The sequence below is a fragment of the Gymnoscopelus microlampas genome (genome assembly GCF_963454915.1).
Source record: "Gymnoscopelus microlampas genome assembly, chromosome: 14".
NCBI classification, from domain to species: Eukaryota; Metazoa; Chordata; class Actinopteri; order Myctophiformes; family Myctophidae; genus Gymnoscopelus; species Gymnoscopelus microlampas.
In genome coordinates, this window is record NC_139951.1 from 30,164,264 (window position 1) to 30,191,118 (window position 26,855).

Consider the following 26,855-nt stretch of genomic DNA (forward strand, 5'->3'; position numbering starts at 1 on the left):
TAGTTTGACCTTTATTATTTCAAAGTACTCCAGCGCTGAACAATAATAGTAAAAGGACTGGGACTTCAACATACTCTCTGTGGTGAAATTCAGACCATTAGACCACCACACCATCACACAGTTAACCTCAACATGGGTCTCTTGGCAATAGCGTTCAGTTAGTAAAGTTTAAATACTCCAGCATTTAAAGCTTCACTATGTAACTTTCCTGTTTGACCGCGTGTGTCTTTCAGTGCTTTTGAGTTGTAGTTTAGCTGTTAAAACTTGACAATGGAAACTCTCTGCTGAAAGACTGAGTATTATACTGGACTTGATGAAATAGCTAAAAGTGGCATCATGAAATACATAAACATTGAAATGAAAAGTAACAATGAAATAAATAAATAAAAAACAATGAAATAAACATAATACAATAAATAAATACATTTATTTAATTGTATGTTTTTTATTTATATCATTATATTTATTTATTTTATTGTGGATATTTATTTATTTCATTGTGGGATTTTTTTTTTTTTTTACATTTTTGGACCTATGGATTTCCATAGGCCATTGTCAAGCTGTGCATAAGAGCTGACAGCTGAGATGACTCGGTGACAATTAATAAAGTACTGGTGGAAATTATAATTCGTAACCGTTTTGATCAACAGCTTAACCATGTGCCATGTCATGTGATGCTACTACAGCACACTTTAATTGCAAATTACTATAATATACACACACACGTGATTTTTGAATATAACAAGGCTTCTGATGAGAACATTGGCAATAAGGCAGGATGAATCAGCAGTGTTAGGCGAGTAGAGTTAGGCAGATATAAATAAAGGCAGATAAACATGACTTAAGCAAAATATGTTTTTCTCATGATTGCCTAAGTCAACTAGATTACTTTAGGCATAAAGTGGTTTTTTTTCTTCTTTCCTGAAAACCTTAAAAACATGACTTTAACATGTATTTTAATGTTTATATACACACTTTTTTATTTATTTACCCAGGGTAGTTCAGCAACGCCCTGCACATTGACATTAAAACCTGGGAACTGACCAGTACAACCACACTGTCGGCCACTGAGCAGCTCCCTTGCTCAAGGGCACTTCAGTGGTGATGGGGGTAGGGTGAGTTGTGATCATTCACTTCCTCATCCAGATATTTCCTGCCGGTCCAGGGAAGCAAACCGGCAACCTTCCAGCAACAAGTGCACTCCTCTAACCTTTAGGCCACCGCTGCCTCATACGTATACATATGTATGCATGCCACAGGCGTGTTGTCAGGTCGCTCAAAACGAGCGCGATTACCAACTGAAGCATATTGGGGGATTTTGGCAAAACATTTGGGGCCCTACCCACACGTTTAACTGTGTTGCTCGTTCCACGATTGCACAATCCTTACAAGTTATACCTCGTTGTAATGGTGACTAATCAACGATAAAAAATTATATAAAATACGATACCACTTGGTATTATTGAAGGGGAGAAAAAATCAACCAAAGTTAAGTTTCCAAACTTTTTGTGAGGAGTTTATATACACACACTGTATAAAATAGTCATCCATAAACATAATTGTGGTTAAAGAGATTGCTTAATAAAGACCAATATCACTACTCTAAGAAGACTTCAAGCAGTTCTTTCTTCCGTTGTTCTGCATCACATTCCATTCTGATAATCTGTGGTTGTAGAGAGCTTATGGAACAAGCATTCCTAGCATTGATGTGTGCACAGATAAAACGGAAGATAATTGGCATCAGAGAAAAGCATCCGGTATTTAAAACAGCACAAATGTTTTTCTAAGCACAAAAAAACAATTTAAGGTAAAACAATAAAATAAAATAAAAATAAAAAAGGAGCTATCCTGATGTTGGGAGGAAAATAATGTTTCAGATTTAACAGAAAACGGTCTCAGACCCAGTTGGTGACAACAAATGAAATGTAGTCAATAGCCATGTTTGTCTAGGTGTGTGTATTTTTCCCCGTTTGAAGTGAAACGACAAAACTAGTGTTTCATAGAGTATACCAACACTGACAACTGGATATAGTTTCAATTAAGGACAGTATCACTTCAACAAAAAGGAAAATAAATTATATTTCATGACCTCAAACACTGCTTAGATAATCTACAGAAAAAGGGTAAAAAATGCTGTCAGCTGGCAGCTCTCAATATGAACCCACTGTATGTCCCTGTGGTAACAGAGTTGCAAAAGGCGGTTGATCAGCGTCGCCTGAAGGCGCGGGAGATCCTCCAGGCGTTGGGTTCCTCGTAGCGATTATAGAGAGGCTCCAGTTTCTGTAACTTCTTCTGTCGACTGAGGCGTGTCGGGTCGCCGACTCTGTAGAAGGCCGGGGCAAACTCCACCAGCCAGCGTGGGTCAATGGTGGTCACCTCACGCATGTACTCCTTAGTGGTCAGTACCAGCTCATGGTACACTAGCCTGGGGAACAGGATCATATAGAGGGGAATGGGTGAAAATTATGATTCATTTGCATGGCACAGATGCGAGGTAAAGAGAGAAAGGGAGAAAAAGAAAACTTGTGAAAATTTAAATTTCGATAAAAACAATTAGAAATCCAAGGGGGGTTTAAGATGATAGACCATACCCGGTGAAGGGCGCAGGCGAAAGTAGTTGCAAAGTTGGGGTTAATGCACGTCCTGTCGCGGTTTCTCCCCCGCGCGCGCCCCGTCGTGGCGCCCCCCTATTTGTAAGTATTTTTACGTTTTTTCTCAACTTTTAGGTATTTTTAGTGTTTTTATCAATTTTTAAGTATTTGTACTTTGTTTTTCAACTTTGAAGTATTTTTACTCATTTTCAGTACTTTTAAGTATTTTTACTCATTTTGAGTACTCTGAATTATGTTTACTCAAGGTATTTGAGTATTCTCTCCGTCCCTCTCTCTCTCTCTCTCTCCATCTCCCTATTTTCACAACGCATTGCGAGGCATTGTGAGCTTGTAGATCTGCTATTTTCACAACGCATGGCGACGCGTTGTGAGCCTGATGATGAGGTATTTTCAAACATTTTAGTACTTGTACTTTTGGAACTTTTAAGTATATTTTGATGGCAATGCTTTTGTACTTTAGGCCTTTTACTTGTGTCAGAGTACTTATACATTGCAGTATTGATACTTTTACTTAAGTTGAAAATGTGAGGACTTTGTCCACCACTGGGCGTTTTTTTAATGTTATAGGGGGGTGTTGTGATTTATTTCATATAAATGTAATTGCAGGAGTAGTTAAAACAGTTAATAAAGGAATGTATCAATTTAGAGTTTAAGAAACGCATATGATTATTTCATTGCATGGTGTGTGTATTTGTTTCAACCTTTATTGTGAAGGAACCACCGGAAGTGCTAAGCTATTCATTCCGTGTTTACATAACACTCTTGAGATGGTACATCCGGTAGATGTGTTGTTGTCGTGCGTGCTGAAAGCACGTTGATTGGGGGACAGGGCCACTACCATGATCCGAGGCTTCTGGTGGCGCAGTAGGCCGCGATTCCCGCGAGCTGCGTCCGCGACATCGTGACATTGTGTCACAGTCAGAAACCCCCAGAAGTCACCAAATGAACACTGTTCAACGGGCTAATTAGTTAGCATTGATGACATTGACCATACTGACGTTCATACAGGTTGTTGATAAGATGTTTAACGTAGCCGTTTGAGTGACGACAGCAGCGTTGGTTAACATTAGCGTTAGCCGCATGCTAGCGCCAAACGTCCGTTAGCTTAGCATCACGCTAACGGCTCATATTAACTTGGTTTGGCTAATAAACATTAATCCCAACTAACGCCAACACAGTAATGGATGTAAACATACACAGACATGCTTTGGACATTATTATCAGGTTGCATGTTGGTGGTATGGGGTTCGTTTGGTTTGGCCTCGTTTTCATAGACCTCGTTGCTTGTTTCTCTCGCGAAACCTGTGGCCATGTTTCCCATTCAACCCGGAAAAAAACCCTACGTCCGCTGCCACTACTGCTCTCGGTTTGGCTACAATGGGAAACATGGCCACAGGCTGATTAAATAAGCGATTTAAACGGGTAGTTTCGCTGGCGACCTAAAATATTATGCAGCCGACCAAACCTTAAACATCCGTGCGGTTTAGAATCTACCATTAGTTTTGGGATACGATGTATACAAAAGGGTAAACAGCGGAGCCTTGGCGGACGTTCGCCCGATCCTGGAAGAGAACGACATAGAACCGTTCTTTATGGAGCTAATGTGCATCGTGTCGTGTGTGGGGAAACAAATCTGGAGTGTTTACTTTCCACAGCAGAGAGTGGGCGGGGTCTATGGTGTAGGGTCGGCGTCGGTGTTGCCATGTCCGCCGATTGTAAGCGCTTTAGGGCCAATGTTGGTGTTATAGGGTTCGTTTGGTTTGGCCTCGTTTTCATAGACCTCGCTGCTTGTTTCTCTCGCGAAACCTGGCACACAACGACGCATGCGCAGTTTGATCAAGAGACCACTCTACCACCAACCACCACCACCACCACCACCACCGTGAGCTTACTAGAATTATTAATAAGATGTCAATCAGAAAAAAAACTAAAATCTATCAAGCCGACAAGTAAAGACAACTTGGATTATAGAATGTGGTGGAAAGAAAATGGGGAAAAAATAACACCTTATTTTTTAAGGGAGGGAAACTAAAATAGCAATAGACTATTTTGTGTCAAATAAAAAAAACATTTGATGACAGGTACAACTTGAGACAATCAGTGTACCACTATCTAAAGGTATCCCTTAAAGGAGTACTAGTTTACCCCAAAAATGACTTCGCCGGTCATCAAATTATTGGTTTAGGAATGCGTAAAAAAAAAAATCATGAATTCAAGGCTTCATGGGGTGTGTAATTGATAGAAAATAAGTATTTTTTGGGTGAACTACTCCTTTAACGTATTTGAACAGACCAATGTTCAGCTAATAATTACATTAGTTTTCATCACATTGCTTCTTACAAAAATGTAACCAAACCCTCCCATCATGGAATGAGCGTAGACTCACCACTCTGGCTGTCGGTTGAAGAGTGTACTAGAAGGGTGGAGGTACACCACCTGCTGGTCTATCAGGGTACGGTAGCCCTCCTGAGGGTGCTTGCGGGCTGCATTCCTGAAGTAACCGCTGCAGATGGCTTTCTGAACCCGCATGGCAGCTTTCCCACAGGATACCACGTCTAGCTTATGTCTGAGAAAGGTGAAGCCACATTTGGGTGCCATAGTTTAATGGGTGAAGGCCCTCTGCTAATCTGAAGGTCACAGATTAACCCCCAGTCCACCCAGTGTACATGCCCAATTGTCCCAGAGCGCTCATCATGACCATCTGACCGTGCCATCAGCTGGGTGAAGCTTTAATAAAATGTCTTTGCGGGTCAAAAGTTTGTCTATTAAATGTACATGAGCCACCTACCATAGATATACAGTATACATAGTTTTTTTCCCCCATCAAACATTTCAATGAATACCATTGAATTTAAAAAACAAAAACAGCAAGATTTAAATTAAACAAGACACATGTCCGGTGTGGGATACCTGTCCATGATGCTCATCATCTGTTTACGGATGTCCTGGGCTCTCTTTAAGGAGCGTGCCTGGATGAAGTTCTCAAAACACCAGGGGTTTGCGAACTTGTTGTTTTTCCAGGAGTTGTAGACGGCCAGTAAAGTCAGATGGTCTCCCTCAAGCTGGAAGAACTTAGCTTTCTTCTGGTCAGCCTGGGCTTGCTTGTCCTGTAGAAAGAACAATGCGACTGTTTTACCGTTTTCCCTTTGTTCCACAGCACATTGGAGCTTAAACATCATTGGCCTTCAGTGTTTTTAATCTTTGCCATGTTATTGATAAGTAAAACAGGGCAGGTTTTTTTACGCTCTTCTCAGTTTCAGTAGTAGCCCATTCACAAATGAATCTAGTTAGCATTACTTACAGCTAACACTGGAGGCTAGAGGCAACAGATAATAGCGTTTTTTTTTATTTTTGATTGTGCATTACCTTGGGTCTGTAGAAGATGTTCTGTACAGACAGCATAGACACGATGGTGAGCATCTCTTCACTACAACTCAGATGGACGGACATGATCAACATCTTACACAGCATGGGCTCCAGAGGGAACTCAGCCATCTGAAACACACACACACACACACACACACACACACACACACACACACACACACACACACACACACAAACACATAGTTAAGCCACGATGAAGTGCATGCACAGGGTGTGGTTGTGAAACAACTACGATAATTAATTAACATATCTTCTCCAAAAGCAGACTACATCAGCAACATAAGTCTTGAACAAAGCTCAGAACATCAGGTTATCCTACAGTCGTTCCCCGTTGGGGAAGATTTGTGCCACTTCCTTCAGGTTATAGTCCAAGTGACCGTAAACTTAATCCAAAAACCTCCATTCATGTCACATGCTGAAACCTTGTGTAAATGGAAGTAACTCTCAACCTGATGTCCTTAATGCATACACTTTAGACCAGGGGTCTTCAACAGGGGGTTCGTGACCCCTAGGGGGTCCTTAGAGTTACTACAGGGGGGCCACCAAATCTTTGTGCGATATAATTTTTATGTTTTAAATTAACCACTTGAACCCTAGCTAGCGTCCCTATTCTGAGGAGAACTTAAGCCAAAAATAACAGATCTACAAGCTCACGCGAGGCGGAAACCAAATTACCAATTTGGGACAATAATCTCTTTTGATTCTGAAGTTGGTTCCATTCAAAAATGTGAGAAAACTAATGGTAACAGTTAAAAAAAAAAGAATTCAACCATGTTGGTTTATCAGATATCATCTCCAGGTTTTTTCTCCTCGACATTTATTCCAAAATAGTTTAGCCCTACTTAGGGCAATACATGGCTTTAAGTGGCATTTCCAGGAAATGATTAACAACTTGTCTGTGTCACCCAAGTGTGCTGTGCTTCTGACAAGCCTAAGGGGTAAATAGATCTAACAAGGCCATATTTGTTGCATTTTCTGCTTCTATAACATTATTTTCCCCCAGAATAGATTACATTATTTCAGCTGTCATGAACAATATATGGGACATTTTAGGATGTCCTCTAGTCTATTTAGTTCTGTTTCTGACATCTGCTTCCAAAGTAGTGAGTCTGACTGCATCTCAGAATTTCACCATTATATAGTAAGTCTTCAGCATATCCAGTTATATTTACCTGATGTGTTTACAAATCTTATACGCAACATGGATGTTCCCCTGTTCCTTACCCTTCTCCCCAGCCTTGTCAGCAGACCTTCGTCGTCCAGAGCTCCCAGTGTGTAGAGCTGCTCCAAGGCTGTGATTAGTGTCTCCATGGGAGGAGCGTCCATGAAGTCAAACGCTACCAGGTCATTAATACCCATGGCCTGGTGAAGAAAGGACAGCAGGTAATGACCAATGCCATATAGGGGTGCAACAGTTAATTGAACCAATTGATTAAATCGATTATGAAAAATAAAAAATGTATCATTGAATAAATAAATTGATTAATAATCTATCCCTATTTTGGGCATATAATTATAGGCACAATTATTTAGAAAGCTTGTAGATCGCTATTTTAACTATTTTTCCTCAACACCTTGTGCGAAGAAGTATAAAATAGGACTTAAGTGGTTAATCGATTTGTTGATATACAACGAAATAGAAGAAAAAAAAATGCTTCCGATTATTCAAGTAATTGAAAAAGTAATCGACAGACAAACACTAAGAAAATAATCGATAGTTGCAGACCTAACGGCAAATTAATTATGCGGAACTCATAGTTCAGCAAAGTTTGGCTCAGTGATGGACGTGAAATGAAATCCTGTCATGACTTGCTTTCCCCTCCTCTGTTTCTACAGAATAAGAATCAGCATCACAGTAGCTATAGGGCATAGCAGTGGCGGCCATTTTCTGGTTCCACTTCAAAATACTCAATGCATTTTTCCCATTGACATTTCCAAACATATTTATATCAATTAATTTAAGCCTAGAATCAAGACATCCAGGGTCCTGGTGAATCATGACCATCAAGACTTCTGAATGTCCCAAACATCCTAATTAAGATTTAATGTCGCTAAAATATTGTCATGTCAACCAATCCTATATCACATGTACTGTATACCTTAAGAGACAACACAGTGCTGGCCAAGTTGGTCCTCTGGATCTCAGGTACATTGGATGTAAGCATCTCATCCCTGTAGGCTCTCTCCGTGTACAGTCTGTAACACTTTCCTGGGCCTGTTCTACCAGCTCTGCCTGACCGCTGTTTGGCCTGGGCCTGAAAAATACAAAGATATACAAATGTCTTCTAAATCCTAACAGTTTTCTGAAAAACTTATGTTGCCTTATCAGTGGTTCTCAAACTTTTTTAAGTCAAGGACCCCCAAAATTATATGTATTTGGCCACCGACCCCATCTCAAAATATTTTGTTCCAGGGACACCCAGAAGCAAAGATTTGAGTTAAAAATGTTCGCTTTAAAAAATACATGATATTGAAAGATTTGCAAAAAACAAAATCCTGATTTAAAAAAAAATAGCAGATCTGCAAGCTCATAGGTGTGGCACGAAGTCACGCGCTATGAGCTTGTATATCTGCTATATTTTAATTGCCAAAGAAATAAAAATTACACAGATGCTTTCCCAGGTTTTAATGGGTTATGCCTAGGGTTGTCCGATATTGGCTTTTTTACCGATAACCGATATACCGATATTGTCCAACTCTTAATTACCGATACCGATATCAACCGATACCGATATATGCGGGGATTATTGTGATTAGGGTAAGCTCAAATTTCATATCACACACACCATATACAGTAAGAACTCCTGTAACTTATTTATAAAGCAAAAAAAAAAAACGATACCGATATTTTCCCGATATCAATTTTTATGCTAATATCGGCCGATAATATCGGGAGGCCGATAATATCGGACATCCCTAGTTATGCCATTAAGTAAGATAATAGTATTGATTCATGAAGTTAAGCATCCTGTTAAACTAGCCTACCTGTGATATAGGAGTCACCACTAGTTGGTCAATGCCAGTCTTGGAATTATACACTATCTGCTTGACAAAGCCAGGGTCCACCACATAGTAGATCCCATCAATGGTCAGAGATGTCTCGGCGATGTTGGTAGCAATGATGACCTACAAGCAAGAGAACAAAGTGGAGAATGATAGAACTGGAATCTATAGAAAAGGTATGAGAATCAGGGTTGAGACTGGTCCTGTGTTGATTTATCCGTCATCAAGGATTCAAAATCCTTATATAAAAAGGGATATAATATATATGGTCAAATATAATAACTGACTATGTATTGAAATTAAGTCAGCGTTCATTTACCAACAACGTGTTTTGGAAACAGCATGTGGCAGACATCAAATTTTAACCAAAATCAATTATGGAAAATCTTTATATGCTACCCATGACCCATCCCTAACTCTTTCCCATCCCTAACCTTACCTTTCTGCTGCCTATAGGAGCAGGGTCAAAGATCCTTGTCTGCATCTCGCTTGGCAGGGCAGAGTATACGGGCAGGATGATGAGTTCAGGAACATCAGGTCCCAGTGACTTCATCCGTTCATACAGGATTTCACAGGCCGTGTCAATCTCCTCCTGACCAGTCAGAAACACCAGAACATCACCTGGACACAGGAGGAGATGGAGGAAGGTTTGACTACAGCTTTTGGAAGCCTGAAAAACTAAAAAGGGAGCCTGCACACTTCACCACTTAAACCCTATCCCGGCCCACAAGTTCAAAACTTTCAATCCCTATCTGATCTGATCAGATTTGGATTTTGGGTAGTTATTTTATTTTTGTCACATTTTAACCCTTTAGCGTCACTATTCTGGGCACAAGAAAAAACGGATTCGCTCAGTTCGGATGATTTTTTTCCAAAACGTCACCAATTACGTAGGCAAGTCAGGAAGTGACTAAAATTTTACATTGGAAGACACTGGCCCCCCACTGACCACAATCATAAGCCGCGGTGCCTGGGTGCCCGCGGGTGCCTGTCCCACCCCTTGGAAATAGCCCACAGAATAGGGACGCTAGGGTTCATAATATGGTTAAATGCTCTAATTTGATGTAGAGGGGAATTAAGGTTTATTCTGCATTCGACATTGCCCATCATATCTTCTTATCCAACCTCGGGCACGGCTGTATGCCTGCCCTTGGTCTCAATGACAAACGTGGAACACCAGTGTGTTTTCCACCTCTCCTGTTTCCAGGATGTAGATGTTACCTGGAGGTTCAGTCAGGTGGATCTGCATGACGGTGATGAGGCCGGCGTCCAGATAATCCGTCTCGGGTTCTTTGCAGTAGAGGACCTCCACCGGGTATGTCCTTCCAGGGATGGTGAAGATGGGCGCTTCGTAGAAGTACTGAGAGAACTTGACGGCGTCCAGTGTGGCCGAAGACACTATGAGCTTCAAGTCCTTACGTTTCTGTATAGTCTAAGAGAGTGTGCGGCTATTTACATTTGATTTCATATGGGCAAAGGAATTAGAACTCAGCATCACTCTCTAAGAACGATTCCACACTCGAGAGGATAATATAGAATGTGAATAGAATTGTGGAATTTATTTTGGGACTAAATGTTTTAGGTGTTCAATGTGTCTCTAAAGAACGGCTGGAGGGACACAAATGTTATCCATTTATCCATAACTGTCCATAAATAATTGGGACTGTACAATATCTTAGTTACTCTGGGTACACCATTATTTTCAACAGGCATTTCATATAAAGATTATCTTCTGACTGATCTGTGCAATGGGCATCGACAACTAAACATCAGTATAACACTATAGGAACATTATTTAGCTTTCCTAAAACATATCCAGTACAGTTGAACTACCGTATGTATCCGCATACCTTCTTGAGCAGGCCAAACAGCACGTCAGTGTGGATGGTTCTCTCATGGGCCTCGTCCAGCATGATGAGGGAGTACTGACTCATATCAGGGTCTAAGAGACACTCTCTCTGCAGCATACCATGGGTCATGTACTTAATTACCGTCTCCGTGCTTGTGCAGTCCTCAAAACGAATGGTGTAGCCCACCTCAAAAGAAAAATAGGGAAGCAATAGTTAATAAAAATGACATTTCTTTCTTTTTCTTCCATTGTTTTTAAATACAGTATTTAAATATGGTATAAAAAAATAGGGTGACCATATTCTGAATTCCCAAAAAGAGGACACCTTACGCATGCACGCTCGCACAGCATGCGTTTTTTTTCCGGGTTTGTTACATTTTTGTTTTCTTTTTGTTACTTTAATTCGGTTAATTCGGTTCCAAACATTTACTCCAGAAGTGTAGATCAAGAGTTTTTTTCAATGAATGACAGGCAGCGCGATGTCCGTGCTGTCCAGTGTGTGTGTGTGTGTGTGTGTGTCTCGTTGACACATGTGCTGGAGCCTGTCAGCAGTGCTCGTGGGAGAAATAAGGAAACATCTCCAAAAACAAGCCAGAAAAACAAGCAAAAAAATGTTGCTAAGATACGTCCCCCCCTACTGATACACAGATACAATGCTTATCTTTATGACTGGGTTTGGCCGGACTTCCATTTTGCATATTTCAAAGATTATTTGAGCGACTATCTGTATTCTTTTTACTTACCTTAATCTTTGTCATTTTTGGCAAACTTGGTGTCTATTTTATGATTTTTGAGCATTAGAAACAAATTGGAATGCTCATATTTATATAGAGCATAAGATGTGCTTATTACAAATATGGCCACTATACCAAAAAGGTTTCATCCAGCTTGAGTGTAGAGTTGTGGGAATGAGTTCAAACTGGAGAAAACAAATAACCTGTGTACAGATGTCATTTTATTGAAACAATATATATTGAGTAGAACCGAATATTATGAGTAGAACCCAAATGATACAATAACAGCCAGTACAGTATACACAGCAATGCTCAGCATATATTGAATACTATCATAATAGTCAAAGGTGGATGACATTTGAAAAATATGTTTACATTAGAATCAGAAAGGTTTATTGCTAAAAGATTTATAATAATTGGATAGTGGACAAAACAAATAAAAAGGAAAAATAAGGCAAACAGAAAGTAGTGGTTATCCAGTGTTTACCAATAACTGAGCTGAAAGGGCAAGTCAAACATACAGACACTAAAATCATGAAAGCATGATAGTAATAACTGAGACATTTAACTAGGTCCAGTTGTAAATTGTAGACAGGTGCTCTTTTACGGTGGTTTTGAATGAGGATGGGGAGCCGTTCGATGTCTGGTGGTAGGGCGTAAATCTGAGCTCTCATGTTGGTGTCTCAAACATCTCATTGTCTATCCCCAGGTTTTCTGTGTTTATGGTTTTCAGTTTTTCTGGGTCTGTATCCCCTCCAATTAGCCTGCCGTAAGGTGAGATGTCCTCCCAATTGGTGGGGTTACCAAAGGCGTCCAGGTGTTTCTCAAAGAAGCTCTTGAGTTGGCTCTTGGCCAGCCTGCTGGCATTGTCCACAGCGAAGGCATCAAAGTGCTCCTTCATTTTCTCTGCATAGTGTTTCTTGTATGCACGCTGGGGATAGTTCTCCTGAGAGCAGAAGTTTGTGCAGCAAATGACAAGGAGACCAACAATGGCAGCTCCAATAATGAGCAACCAGCCCATTATCTGTGGATGAATAGAAAGAGCACCCGCTTACATATTAGCATTGAAGCTTGAATGGACATAAAGAAAATGTTATGTTGATATGTTATGCTGTTAATCTGATATTTTAACTCAATCCTGCACAATATGTGCTTGTGCTTCACAAATTAATGCCCACATTTCATTCAAGACGCAGAGCAGTGCTTACCTGTGAGTGTGCCCTGAACCTTAGAATCTGCTCCTTGCCATTGGATTTGTCGCAGGGCAGTTTGACCAACTCCTGAAGACAATGTTCTGTCTTGTTTAAACAATACCCTTTCATGCCGCTGGCAGAACACTCGTAAATGGTGCCGTTTAACAGAGCTGCACACAGCCATATTATAGGGACTACACTGGCACGAACGAAGATTTTGCAGTCTTCCCATTGCCATTTGCATTGCACCCTCCTGCGGTTGCAACACTCTGTGTAGATCCACCACAGTCTGGTGCTGAAGAAAAGGCCAAGAATCAGAAGCACTGCCGCCGGACCAAACAGGAAAGTCATCCCATATTCAAAGTTCTCTTTGCTGCAGGGACAATTAAAGGAGACCACGGAGAAGATATGCTCACCGCCGACGGTTATCAGAGCCATGACACCGTAACCAATGATGGTCTTCTGTGTCATGAAGAAATTCAGGAAGGGTTGGAACTTATCCATATTACCGATGAGAATGTTTCCAGATGCACTCCACAAAAATCAATGTAAAATAGAAATTAAGTAAGTAAAGCAAAGTAAATGAAAACATGAGAAGGAGAGATTAGAATCTGTATTCCAACAATGATGGTTGTGAGTTGACATCTGCTGTGTAACTTCCTTTGACTGCCCTTTAGCTCTGGCTTTATACCTCCCTCGCTCTGCCCCTCTACCACGCTTCCCCACCCTTTCCCACGCTTTTTCCTCTGGCTCTCTTCTGTTTTAGTTTCAGTTTCGGCAACTTTTGGTGATCTGGTGAATAGAGAGGTGGACCAATTGAAGGTTCAAGGAGTTGTATTGTCATTCCGTACAAGCAAAGAACAAAAATAAAACACTAGAATACCTAATTTAGTACATTTGGGTTCCCCCTCTATTTTATGCAATTAATTGATTGCAGACAAATGGTCTCTGTCAGGTGGAAACTAATTGTCCAAAACTGTTACTTTTCAGGATTCAAATTCAAAAGCATCAAAATTAGCAGATCGACAAGCTCAAAACGCGTCGCTTCACACCATGTTTCACACTTGTGGATCTGCTACTTTTGATGCATTTTCCCGGTTTTAATGTGTTAACTCCTTAATCAACCCAAAATATATACTAATTTCTTTAGTCCTTTCAACCTTTTCCCTTTTGTTTACAAACGTAAACAAAATTGACATGGATTAAACTTCATATTTATGATATGGAAACCATGCTCTTGTGAGCTAGACAATGTAGGCCAACACACTTTGGAAAAAGTGTGTTCTCTTTCGTCCTACATAGCAGCAGGTGAGTCATTTAATGAATATAGAATTGTACAGCAGCACAAAGTCTGATGTCATCAATTAAACTGTCATATGTTGTTTTATTGAAGGATGATATGTAATTTAAAATACTAAAAAAATATTCATATGGCTCTGTTGCACAACGTAAGGTGGTCTAATCAGCACTGAAATTCTTGCAATGTGTTGCTTATTTGATCAATTATGCACAGCTGCCTCCAATGATATCCCCGCTGCATGTCAACTTTATATTTGAATGTCCCTTGTAGTGTTGTAGTAGGACGACGCACTCACTGTATCTATCTACGTAATCGTTTAATATTCTCTCATGAAGCCTACACAATTATAAAGGACAGCAAAAATATGAATGGTCTATCCTGAGCTAAACCAAACCTGTATGAACTAGTATGATATCATACTGGTCAAAGGTGTATAGAATAGTAATACTACTGTATATAGTATTACATTTTATGCTGAGCATTGTTGCATATACTGTACTAGCTGTAGCTGTATCATTAGGAATGAGTTCTACTCTTAAATCATTCTATTGTTTCAGTAAAATTACATCTGTAAGATACATTGGTTGTTTCATAACATAGTGGCCATATTTGTGATAAGCAAATTAAGAGTCCCCTAGATAGATTAAATCATAAAGATAAGCATTGGAACATGTTTCTAATTGTCAAAAAACATGAAAGGGCAAGGTCATTTTCTGGTATTTCGTCCAGGATAGAGAATAATGCTCTATTCTCTAACTGTGAGTAATATTATTACTCACAGTTCCTAAGTTGTTCCCGGGGGTCATATTAGCCAAGAACAGTTGAGATATTCTTCCTAAATTAAGTGCATGCATATCTTAGTCAGGTCCTAGACTAAATAGGGCTGCAACAGTTAACCACTTTCAACCTGTTACAGTATGTCACATGAAAATCTTCAAGTAACATTTACTTTACGTTCAATTCCCTGGTTGGTTACCCTCCAAAGTGGTATTGACTAACATGATGCTTAAACAGGGAGAGGAAAAAATGGCCAACTAGAAAACTAAAAGGCTGCTTTCATCTGGTGTACAGTCTGAGAGGTTCACTCACCTCCTGTCCCAGACAGCAACCGTACTCTTCAGAGACTCTCTTGGCCACAGACATGGCGGCCACCCGGCGGGGCTGAGTGCAGCCGATCTTGCCCCTGACCGTGTAGCCGGCCTCAGCCAGGTACTGGGTGATCTGGGTGGTCTTGCCAGAGCCTGTCTCTCCCACTACTATCAAGATTTGGTTATCATGGACAGCCTGTAAAGACACAAAAAAAGATATGATTGGAGGGTCTCTTCGCATAAGCAAATACAACGGGTAGAAATGTGTTGATAGAATAAATGTCCTTGGGTGTTCTAATACAGTGATTCTCAATTTTTTTAATTTCAAGGGTCGCGGTTGGATATGCATTAGGCCACAGACCTGAGTGTCTCAGAGTGTACAAAATGGAGCCAAAGGGTTCAGCCTACTATAATTCTAGTAACCTCTGTCTGTAGTGGTGAGTAGGTGAGTACGTGAGTACGTGAGTACGTGAGTGAAGCTACCCGGTTCTCCTCAGTGGCTGGAGCAATTGCTCTGATTTTGCACACAGCCATTGACCATTACCATCTGAACGCAACTGTGAAGCCCGTTTTTCAATTTCATCAAATCTCAGCTTCTTATTAGCGTTTTTGTGTCAAACAATGTCGCCATGGTTACGGGCCTGCCCAGCTATGGGACGAACTGCCTCCCGGGTTACCAGATCATGTGCGCATATCCCCCCACGGATGCGCTGCGCCGACCGGGTATGGTCTAGTTAAGCTTAACTTATACGGTACACTTTTGGAGTTAAGAGTCCATTTGGTTCCTTACTATCGATCACTTAGCTGGGGACCCCCTCAAGGACACCTGGGGGTCCTTGGACCCCACTTTGAGAACCAGTGTTCTAATGCAGGGGTTTCCAACTGATTGTGAACCAGGGACCACCACCCTGACTTAGAATCAACCAGGGGACCATTGTTGTGTTGGGTGAGGATATGGGCTAAGATTAGTGTTTTTGGTAACACTTCTATGCATCCCATGTCTATAATGCATTATAATCAGCTTATAACACTGTATGATTATAGTTATAAGAACTAAAATACACATAACCCTTTATAAGACTGTTCCTCTATCAATTGTCCATGGACACATCTTCACATTACTGAATGCATGATCAGGGACCACATGCAATACCTCCACGGACCACCAATGGTCCACGGACCACCAGTTGAAAACCCCTGTTCTAATGGATTGGTGGACTGGGGCTACGGACCACTGACCTTTGCTCATTCGAAGATTTCCCTCCATGTCTCTCACACATATATTCTATCAGTCTTCGCTGTCGTTCTAGTAAGGTTTTTATGCTAGTAGAACATAACATTTTAAAAAGCACCTGTACAAGCTGTTCTTTGAGTTTGAAGATGGGCAGACTCTCTCTCTGCTCCAGGATGGTCATTTCTGTCTTCTTGCCATAGGACACCGTGTTACCCCCAAATGCGTATCTTTTCCACTCCGGAAGATCAACGGGCATTGCCCCGATCCCCCTCATGTTGGCTGCAATCTGCCTTCCTTCATCTGCATGGGGGGGAGAGAGCGAGGCATAAAATAAGTGTAAAGCAAACCTGTCATCAGCTCAGTGAGCTTTGTGTTTAGTGTCCACACTGAGACTGAAAGATCGGGGTTCAATAGCCGGCGAAGTCAGTTTGTACCTGCTCTGCTTGGCACTCATCATCAATGCTTGGTTTAGGGTTAAGTCCCTGTCACATACTAGCGTTATGTCCAGGGGGCTTATATTGTTTTCGTAGGAGGTGCAACGTAACGGAGCACTTGTTTTCGGACAGCAACAACGGAGCAGTGGCGCAACCAGAACGCTAGTATAGGCTGGGGAGGAGCAGGTGGGCACGCATGAGCGAGCGTGCATGTGTCCCCGACCTGTGTGAGCGAAAATTTGCGGTTATTGGGCGTTTTGGGTGTTTTTTTGTAACTTTATTTCAGTTTTAGGGTTAGGTTAGGGTTATGTTATTTAATTCTTATTTTTGCCATATTTGTTTTGCAAAATCGATTGGGTGGGCCAGCTTTCTATGTGGGTGGGCCACGGCCCACCCAGGCCCACCCATGGCTGCGCCACTGCAACGGAGGCCCGTCGTCTGAAGCATACTTGGGCCACGAGAAGCAACACCGAGCGACCTCAGGCAAGCCAGTCGCCGTGCCGAACGCTGCGAAGTCCACTTCAGCGCCGTTCGAGTTACGTCCCGATAGGGACAGAATCGTAAATCAAAAGTTATTTATCTGTAACGTTGTAAGAACAGAAGCGGCTGTCGGGGAATCGGATGGTCGCCGGTTTGTTCCTGGGCTCCTCCAAGCTGTGCTGACTGGTTAAATATCCCTGAGAAAGACACTCCCTCAGAGTAAGACACAGTTGGGTCAATGCAGAGAATTGATTTCCCCCTGTTTATCACTACAAATTCCATCTTTTATTTTTGAATTAGAGCCAATGCAACCTTCCGGCAGGATCCTTCCAACCCCACCCCCCACCAACCCCCCCGCAAACTACTGTTTTTGTATAACCAAGACGAACAGCCCTGATAATTAACTTCCAAACAGGCTGCCTTTTGTATTAAACTATGAGTCAGAGCCAGTGTGCCAGGGCTGGAAGGAACCGGTTCACCCCCCCCTCTCTCTCTCTCTCTCTCTCTCTCTCTCTCTCTCTCTCTCTCTCGTATAATCTCCTATTCTGCCTCAGGCTATGGAAGACGCAGACATGCAGCACATTATGTCTCCGCAAGCTGCTCTAAAAGTCATCCTGAAGGCAGATAATCATCTCCAGCCACGGCATGGTAATCCAGGGTAGAGCTACTGTAAAGCTTGGAGGAGCACTGGCTCCAAAGGATGGATGGATGGATGCTGGGAGTGATGGGAGACTTTTCTTTGCCATTAATTAACTGCAGATCTACATATGATCTGTCCGTTGTGACTGCTTTCATCGTTTTAACAACATTCTTGTATGTAATAATAAGTGTATGGGAACAGTTGACTCAACTCATGCAGGGAAATGTGCTGCGGGCGTGCCCGTCTGTTCATGGATGCTAATCAGAAACCGTTTGGTTAGCGTCTAGGGTTCTAATGGTTCCCTAAAGTCACTGTCACTGTTTCCAGGTGAAAGCGACTGTAAAGCTTAGAGGACATCTGGCTCCACAGGATGGATGAAGGCTGGGGTGACCTCTTATTTCTTTTGTGATTAAATATGTACCATTGTGTTTGCTTTCCTCCTTTTTACGAGTTTCTTCTCAGTAATAATGAGTTGTCTGGGAAGTTGACTCAACTCATGCTGAACTTGTGCGCTTCCCTTCGGGTCAAGCAAGAGTCAACACTATATTTGTTTAGTTGGTAGGATCTACCGGCCGGAGATGTCATGTACCACAGTACCATTACACCCTCATTAGAACTGGCCACATCGAAGTCTGTATGCTGGGATTAACCTCAAAGCGCAATGACATTTTGGTAGAGGTTTCCTTTGTGTAGTCACTTTTCCATGATGCAACTCCAAATATTGGTGAGCTATCTTGCTCTGTTGATTAGAAATGTATCATCCCAAATAGTCTCCTCGTTTGACTTGCACTGCACAGTGAAACAGGTCTCAAAGTTACTCTTTTAGCACAAAAACAACACAATAAATGCGTTGTTTATATAATAATATATAACATCACAAAAACCCAGCATGAAATTGTTTTATCATCAACTTCATGTTGATTTTGCCATTTGTATTACAAAGAAGACCCAGATGGATCAGGATCTTCAAACTGCTTTGTGTAGTCTGTTTCACGGTGCAATGTAAGTCAATAAGAAGGCTATTTTTGGAATATCGATTTCTAATATACGGCGCAAGAAATCTCGCCAATATTTGGAGATGCATCATGGCAAGGTAACTACACAAGCCAAACCTCTGCCAAAATGTAATTGTGCTTTAAATTCTATATACGTAGTTGACTGGGGTCCCCCAAAGCCCATTCCTTTTCTCCCTCGAAACCAAATCTCTTTGGCGAAAATAGCCGATTACAAGCTCACAACATGTGACGTTGTGACGTGTTGAGAGCTTGTAGATGTAAATTGGCCATTTTCACCAAATGTTTGCCCCCAGAACACGGATGCTAGGGTACTGTACAAGTGGATAATGATCCAGGGCCTTACAGTCGGGCATGGGGTCTATCCAGTTTTTGTTGAGACCCGTGGGAATGGAGTCCATTTCTGCCTCGCGAGCTGCCTGCTTCAGCTCCCTCCTCTCCTTAGACAGGGCACCCTGCATCATGGCCGCCTGGGACATCGAGCCGTCTGGATTCTAACACACAATGACATAATGAAAAGGAGAGGAAAGGGTGCTGAAACTGAAAAGATATGGAAGGTTGTTCAGTGGCACATCATAATGGTTAACTCATATTGAGTCAATAGTCTTTAGCTACATTTGTCAAAATGTAAAAAAATATATATACATATATATATATATATATATATATATATAGTTGGACTGTTGATCAACATACCTTGACAATTTTAACAGGACTCAAGTTCATGGTGAATTTGGTCTGTCCTCTCAGGAACGGTGGTTCCTCTTCAACGAGGTCAACCTCCAGGTCTTGATCTGTTGGACATGGTCAGAATGATACATCATATTCCACTCTTTATAGTTTCTATGCAGTATTACCATCTGCTGAACATTCTACAAAATAAAATAAAATAACACTGTCTGAACTCTGTACCTTCTTCATCATCTATGTTAGGGAGGATCCCCGTCTCCTCGTCAAACTCAGGGAACTCTTCTTTAGGCAGAACGTTGGCTGCAATCATCTGAGTGGGGGTGGCACAGTTTCGCTCATGTCAATTTAATAATGGATTAAAAAGACCACGCTTGGTCAACCACATGTTGACCAAGCTCACCATGGATAATATTCAAATTAAACCTAAATAACTATGGATTTGTGCTGTGCCTCGGTGCGCTCAGTGGATTACCTGCTTGATCTCCCACTTCTCCAGGTCGGTGATCTTTGCGAGCCTCTTGCGCTCAGTGGGGTTCTCCTCCAGCTCCAGCAGGCTGGGTTCCACCGGCCGGTCAGGGTTCCTCATGGCTTCATCACCGGTCCCAAAGAGGGCCTGGTTCCTCCGCCGGTTGGGGTTCAAGTCCTCCCCTGTCTCCTGGTCCACGTCCTGAGAGAGGAGACAGCGACACTCTTATGTTTACATGCACAGTATCTGGAATACTGACTCATACTGCGTAAACTAGTTCTTCTTTCAAATTCCCCCATTTCTACATAGCCACAAAAAAAAGAATATGTTGGTTCCACTGGGGATGATCTTTGTTGTCAGCAGTGGTTATCATAAACAGTGTTTTTTTGCATTTTATTTTTTATCTCCACCAGGCCAAAGGCAAGGGTGGAGATTACAGTTTGTCTGGGGCTAATCTAGCAAACCACAGGACCGATCAGCGCCAAATGTCCTGTGCATGCTGCCAGTAGGCCAAGGAAGTACCACCATGCATTTTCCCACAATTTTACATAGTGGAAGTGAATGGTGGCAGGATCGGGCAGAAACCATGCCCAAATATGGAGTCATGTCATAGTGACTGATGCCAGACTGGACACCCAGTGTTAGTGAAGATACAGTGTATGTGCTCCACTGAGCACAACAAACACATTCATTTCTCTAGTTACTATTATTTTATTCCAGGCAATTTGCTAACAGATATGACCACTTACCAGAGGATGTTGCAACAGAATTGACTCTTAACACATGACTGTTCGTCTGGACACTAACACCTGGTTTACTTGGTAGTTTTACAATGGTTTTCAAACTAAATGTGCTCTACTCCAATATTTAGTGTCTTTTCATCCAAGGGACGGTGCTTCTAGCAAAAGATGAAATACCAAAAGTAGAAAAATAGTAGCACTCACTTCATAGCAGTCCTATAGACACAAAATGTATATCAAGACTGCAATCACGTGTGTCTTGTCTTCCATTATGCATTTAGACTCTTTAGACTAAGGCATAATGAACACATTACATTCTTACCTTCATGCTGAGACTGGCTTTGGTTCCCGTGAACGACAGCACCTTGACCTTGACCTTCTGACTTTTGGTGACAACATCAGCCACGTTAGCTATTCGTCCCTCTTTGCGAAGTTCAGAGATGTGCACCAAACCTTCCCAGCGTTTTCTGTAAGATATCAGCACAATTAACTCATTATACTAACACTGCTGTCATACTCAGACTGAGGGCAGGCAAAGAAATGCTAGAATGTTTTAAATGTTTGAGGACAAAAACAAGGCTGACACCTTAGCTCAGCGTTTTAGAACTTTGAAGGACAAGTGACATCAAACGTGCATTGTTCATTTAGGATAATGGTGACACTTTTCAAATCCACATTATAGCAGAGACAATAGTAAATAATGAGGGGTGATCAGATTAGATTAGAAATTATTGGGAGCACCTTTGTACAAATAAATGTGTGAAGCAAGCTAGCACACATACTGTACACCAGTGGTTCTCAAAGTGGGGTCCGGGGACAACCAGGGATCCTTGGAGGGTTCCAGGGGTTCCCAAGCTAAATTTGTTAATATGGCATAAAAATCAGTTCAACAATATATACATTGGCTAATTGAAAATAACTGATCTACAAGCTTACAACGTGTCACGATGCAACACGTTGTGAACTTGTAAAATCTCAAAAAATCTTGAAAGATTTGCAACAATTTGGAATATACCGGTATTTGAAAAAGATTTACAATACAAATCTTGTATTGGGGTCCATGGACAAATATTTACGATTATGTCCTTGACATGAAAAGGTTTGAGAACCACTGCTGTGCACAAAACAGTGTAGATACTTGGGCTTAGGAGTAGTTAGAGGCAACCCAGCAACTCTGACTAACCTGAGTCCCTCTAGCTGAACGAAGCAGCCAAACTGCATGATGCTGCTGATCTTGCCGTTGTAGATGTCCCCCACCACCGGCTCGTCTGGTGGCGGCCGGTCCACGTGTCTGTCGTTCCAGCGGTCTTCGTGTCTGTCCCTGTCCTCATCTTTGCGTGGACTCGGTGTGCGGTCGCTCCAGCGGGACGCCCGCTTCCTCCTGCGCTTGTGGCTGGCGTCTCTGTCTCGCTCTTGCGACCTGGACCGTGAACGGGACCGGTGGTGCCCGCCACCCCCGTCTCTCTCCCAACTTCGGTCCTCCTGGTGGTCCCTGCCTGTCCTGAGGGCCGGAAGATACGGTCGGAGTCAGGTGATTCGTATTCAGTCCAGTGATACAATTAATGTGTAACTTTGTTTGTTTTTAAAAAATGTCAAAATAAGGTCAGAACTACGTGTTTTGTTAGTTTGGACTTTGAATAGCCCTTGTATAAAATAATATCTAGTCACAATATTCAGTCAGTACAAATGTCAACTAAGGACTTCACAAACACGTTTTAAGGTGATGGTTTCAATCATTTGAAATGGTGGAGCTATCGTTTCAGCGGTCTTTCGTGTTCACCTATTGTCAGAGCTTGTACCACTGACACTGGGCATGAGCATCTCCAACTCTTTCATGGCGGCTGCTGCAACCATCTGATCTTCTTTATCGGGAACCCTGGAGGAAACCTAGCAGAGAGACAGGAAGTGGTTAAAAAAAATAATACTCATCACAGCATCTCTTACTAAAATCAACCGGACAATCAAAAACATTTAAGCAGGAGATAAAAATGTACTTGACAACAATAACTGAAGCATGATAAAAATAAAAAAAAAGGTAGAGAAAGGGGATGACATTCCGGACATTCCACCCTTGGTCTGCCAGGGACATTCCAACTTTCCAGGAGGACGAAGGCTGAGTTTCCATCCCCACTGATGTCATTGGTAGGAATGTTTCTGAACTGTCCACCACAGCCCACTTCTGAGACTCAGAGCGAGTAGACGGAAGTGGTGCCATCTCATAATGAGTATTAGTGGATCCACACAATTATATGGAGATATATAATTATACATAATTATATAATTATACATAATTATATGAAGATTATATGAGGTTGAAAATGGGTGAAGTGTTCCTTTAAAAATATTTTATAAGTATTTTTTTTACCAAAATAAAAGACTTAAAAAACAAAATCACCAATTGAACAAGAGTTGTAAAACTAATTTTGATACGCCATTCATAATTGATAAAAAACACTCATTCCTTGTCTTATTTGGCCACACCTCCACCAGTGATGCTCACCTGCCACACAGCAGCGTCTGGCCTGCATAAACCAGGAAATGCTTCTCTCAGCTTATCCTTCTCAGTCTTTGGTTTCGCTGGCGGAGCTGCTGTCACACACACCACCAGAAAGGACATTCATTTAATCATGATTTAAAAAATGCTGTTTTGACATTATTACACAGTAAAATCCTAAGTGTTCATTTGTCCATGTGTAACTCTAGAGTACACAAATGTAATGTTCTGTTGGCTCACACAATGTTCAAAAAAAAATGTTTCTGCCATACAGTCATACAGCCAACTGTATATGCAACGGAAGCACTGAAAATGAGAAAAGAACTACAGCAGATGTCCGCCTCCCCCCATTTCCGTTTCGTCTTTGCAGTCACGTAAATGTGTCCCGCTGTCAAAGTTAAATTAACACTGAGGATTTTGCTGTTGCAGGTTTGACACAACAACATGTTGCCATACCTTTACTTGTAGATGGTCGCATGGTTTGGATAAGTCTGAGCAAATTGCCAATGAGGGTATCCTGTAACAGGAAACATGGAATGAGTAAAATCACGCACACAATGTTACAATGTCATGTGACACAGAAGATGTTGCACACTTACTGTAAAGTCTGCTCCATTTTCCAACAGAACGGCTTTGAATGCGTCGAATGAATCGTGTTTTTCAGCAAGGTTAATGACAAATTCAGCTGCAAAGGAAAGCCATATTGAATTGCATATGATTGATAACACAACGTGGATTCTATGTTTAACGCTATTCTAATCACGATTTTTGGTACCAGACAGAAACTCAAATCCAAAACCGGTTCATGATGGCACTGAGGCACTCCTCTGAATAAAAAAGATGACATTAAATATATTGGTGTATATTCTGAACTCTCATTTAAATCTCATATAGATAGACCATAAGATTAACTTTGGAATCAATGGTCTGTATCCATCTAGATATTGCTACAATGTTTGTAAGAGACTGGCTGTGCAACTAATATTTCCAATGTTTTACTATTGTGATGTGGTCTACCAAAATGCCTCAAAATCAGACAGTGTGTATTCCACTTAACACCGTCAGCATATAATAGACTCTGAAAATGTGTCCTTGGATGCATTTTCTCACCCATCACTGTACAATGTATGACACTTCAAAGGCCATGTCTAAACGTTAAGAAGACATAAGCACTGGCTTCAACATATCTAACTCGTATTCATTTGAAGCACCCTTCTTGCTTGCAACGATATCTAGTGCCTTTTACTACTAATCATCAAGTCAGACACTCTGTTCAGCTCTACTGTCCCTTTAATCGATTAAGCAATTGGTAAACAAGCCTTTATGTTTAAAGCTCCTTCAGACTGGAATAGTTTACCGGTTGACATTAGATCCATTTAATAATTTTTATGTTAAAGCATGGTGATGCCCTGTCTTCTTACCTTGAAATGGACTGCTCTTGTTATCATGAGGTAGTAATAATCACGTTATACTCACTGTATTGAACCTACTGTTTAAACATACTCTCTCCAATGTCAATACCTGATGGTTGATTGATTGATTGATTGATTGATTGATGTACTTTATTTAGTAAGACATGAGAACAACAGTACATGGAAGTACAAATTCACAATACAAGGTCTACTTAACTGGAAGACTCATAAAGCACTAAGCTTGTTTAAGATGAGATCCCCATGCACACAAATCATGATGATATTTAAGAGACAGAGATATACACACTACTATACAGAACGTCATACAATCAGCTTACAGGTTACTGGCATGAAGAGTGAAAAATATGTACAAGAGAAGAAAGAATCGGGGAGGGGGTGGGGGTTGGGTTAAGACTTAGACAGGGGCCATTTTCGAATTGCAGGTGTATCTTTAGGGCAGTTTTGAAAGTAAGTAGGGTTTTACACTCCTTTTGGTACTAGGGCATTCCACATTTTTGTTGAATAAAATGAGAACGAGTTCATTTCCTTTGTTGAGCCAAATCTGGGTTGAACATGATTCGTGGAGCTGCCTCTGGTGTTATGATCGTGGACTTCATTAACGTTTTGGAATTGATAATTGTTAGTAATTGTTGATCCAATCTCACAACTCTTTGCCTAATATGGCCATTGGCTGTTGTGTTTTTTAAGATTTTCATTGGTACGTAGTTTCTTTGTTGTTTTGTTATTGTTTGTCTGGTGTATGTATAGAGGGCATGTTTACTTTTTTTGTCTCTCTTTTTTTTATTCAGTGATTGTGATGTGCAATATGTATCTATGTTGGGACCACCTAGAAAAGGAGATGGTACATCTCAAGGGGTTTGTCCTAGTAAAGACATTTGAACAAACTCTTACAAACCTTAGATAGGCCTGCATCTTATGGCTAAACTAGCATAGGTTGGATGCAGTAAATGCTAGTTACTAGCAGTTAGCTGCAGCGAGCTTAGATAAATAACAAAAACGAAACAAAACGACACAACATACCAAGATCCTTCTCGCTTATTCCCAGGTGATTCTCCAGTTCTGTACACACCTTGGACACCAGAGACAGATATTCAAGACGCTTTATTTCTTCTAAGGCAGCCATTCTTTTCTGTTTACTTTACTAACCCGGAAGTCATTCTCATTCGCTTTGTTTTGCAGCTGTTACACCACCAGCTGGGCGAAGTGCTGCTGCCCTCTACCTGTGGGCGGACTCGTTACAATAAAACCGTTCGAGAGACAATAATGTGTATTTATAGAGTAGGCTATATTGTTACTGTGTATTGTTTGTGTAGTAGAGGAACCAGTGGTGGAAAAGTATTCAAATTTTTTACTTAAGTCAAGTATCAACACTGCAATGTAGAAATACTCTACTTACAAGTAAAAGTCAGGAATAAAAAATGTACTTGAGTAAAAGTACTAAAGTATTGGTATGAAAATGTACTGAAAGTACCAAAAGTAGAAAGTACTCATTATGCAGAATGTCCCATTTCACAAGTTTTCAAATGTATAAAAATCATTTGCAAATAGCAGATCTACAAGCTCACAATGGGTCGCATTACGAGGCATTGTGAGCTTGTAGATCGGCTATTTTCAAATCGCCGAATTGTATACAGGGCTGAAGTGGTTAATGTATGTTTTGTAACAATAATCAAAATCTACAAAGTAGTAACTAAAGTTTTCAAATAATTGTAGTGGAGTAAAAGTATTTGCCTCTGAGATGTAGTGGAATAGTAAAAGTACAGAAAATTGGAAATACTCCAATAAAGTGAAAAATAACTCAAAATTGTACTTAAGTACAGTACTTGAATAAATGTACTTAGTTACTTTACACCACTGAGAGTAACTGAAAGTCAAACGTGAGAATGAGTGACAACTATGACAGCTGATGCAAATGAAATTGATAATTAGCTGAATGTTTAATCCTTGGATGAATGCACCTATACTGCTTTATAAAGGTGGGAATGTGTGGCCTGTGGGGACATAAATGAAGGTCTTGGTCTGTTATCATATAAGCACAAAACTTTGCATGTCCAAAACTGTTACT

General features: G+C 41.1%; 2 protein-coding genes across 3 annotated transcripts; both read right to left on the minus strand.

Annotated features, from left to right (window-relative positions):
* Positions 1 to 633: 633 nt before the first annotated feature.
* LOC311059752 (ATP-dependent RNA helicase DHX8-like) lies at positions 634 to 25,940 on the minus strand. 2 transcript variants are annotated; one of them, XM_084077790.1, is made up of 23 exons: positions 25,811 to 25,940; positions 23,957 to 24,042; positions 23,814 to 23,874; positions 23,364 to 23,449; positions 22,644 to 22,750; positions 22,047 to 22,364; positions 21,186 to 21,330; positions 20,130 to 20,324; positions 19,880 to 19,967; positions 19,664 to 19,761; positions 19,314 to 19,461; positions 16,519 to 16,700; positions 15,168 to 15,362; positions 10,853 to 11,038; positions 10,224 to 10,434; positions 9,442 to 9,623; positions 8,985 to 9,125; positions 8,099 to 8,254; positions 7,224 to 7,361; positions 5,979 to 6,107; positions 5,523 to 5,719; positions 4,999 to 5,178; positions 634 to 2,425 (listed from the first exon to the last, which is right to left on the minus strand). In XM_084077790.1, the coding sequence occupies exons 1-23, from the start codon at positions 25,911 to 25,913 to the stop codon at positions 2,206 to 2,208; spliced, it is 3,552 nt and encodes a 1,183-aa protein (XP_083933916.1). In that variant the 5' UTR covers positions 25,914 to 25,940; the 3' UTR covers positions 634 to 2,205. The 2 variants fall into 2 exon arrangements, with proteins under 2 accessions (XP_083933916.1, XP_083933915.1); XM_084077789.1 differs by having other exon boundaries at positions 635 to 2,425; positions 23,364 to 23,452.
* On the minus strand, positions 12,072 to 13,267 carry LOC311059754 (calcium homeostasis modulator protein 5-like). The gene is made up of 2 exons (XM_084077794.1): positions 12,794 to 13,267; positions 12,072 to 12,609 (listed from the first exon to the last, which is right to left on the minus strand). The coding sequence occupies exons 1-2, from the start codon at positions 13,247 to 13,249 to the stop codon at positions 12,256 to 12,258; spliced, it is 810 nt and encodes a 269-aa protein (XP_083933920.1). The 5' UTR covers positions 13,250 to 13,267; the 3' UTR covers positions 12,072 to 12,255.
* Positions 25,941 to 26,855: the final 915 nt, after the last annotated feature.

Coding starts and splice junctions, on each gene's coding strand:
- LOC311059752 (XM_084077789.1), bottom strand. CDS start 25,913: ATGGCTGCCTTAGAAGAAATAAAGCGTCTTGAATATCTGTCTCTGGTG. Junction 16,701..19,313: donor GATAGACCCCATGCCCGACT/GTAAGGCCCTGG, acceptor CCCCCCATGCAG/ATGAAGGAAGGCAGATTGCA. Junction 9,126..9,441: donor CTCCTATAGGCAGCAGAAAG/GTAAGGTTAGGG, acceptor TCTTGCTTGTAG/GTCATCATTGCTACCAACAT.
- LOC311059754 (XM_084077794.1), bottom strand. CDS start 13,249: ATGACACAGAAGACCATCATTGGTTACGGTGTCATGGCTCTGATAACC. Junction 12,610..12,793: donor GGTTCAGGGCACACTCACAG/GTAAGCACTGCT, acceptor ATTCATCCACAG/ATAATGGGCTGGTTGCTCAT.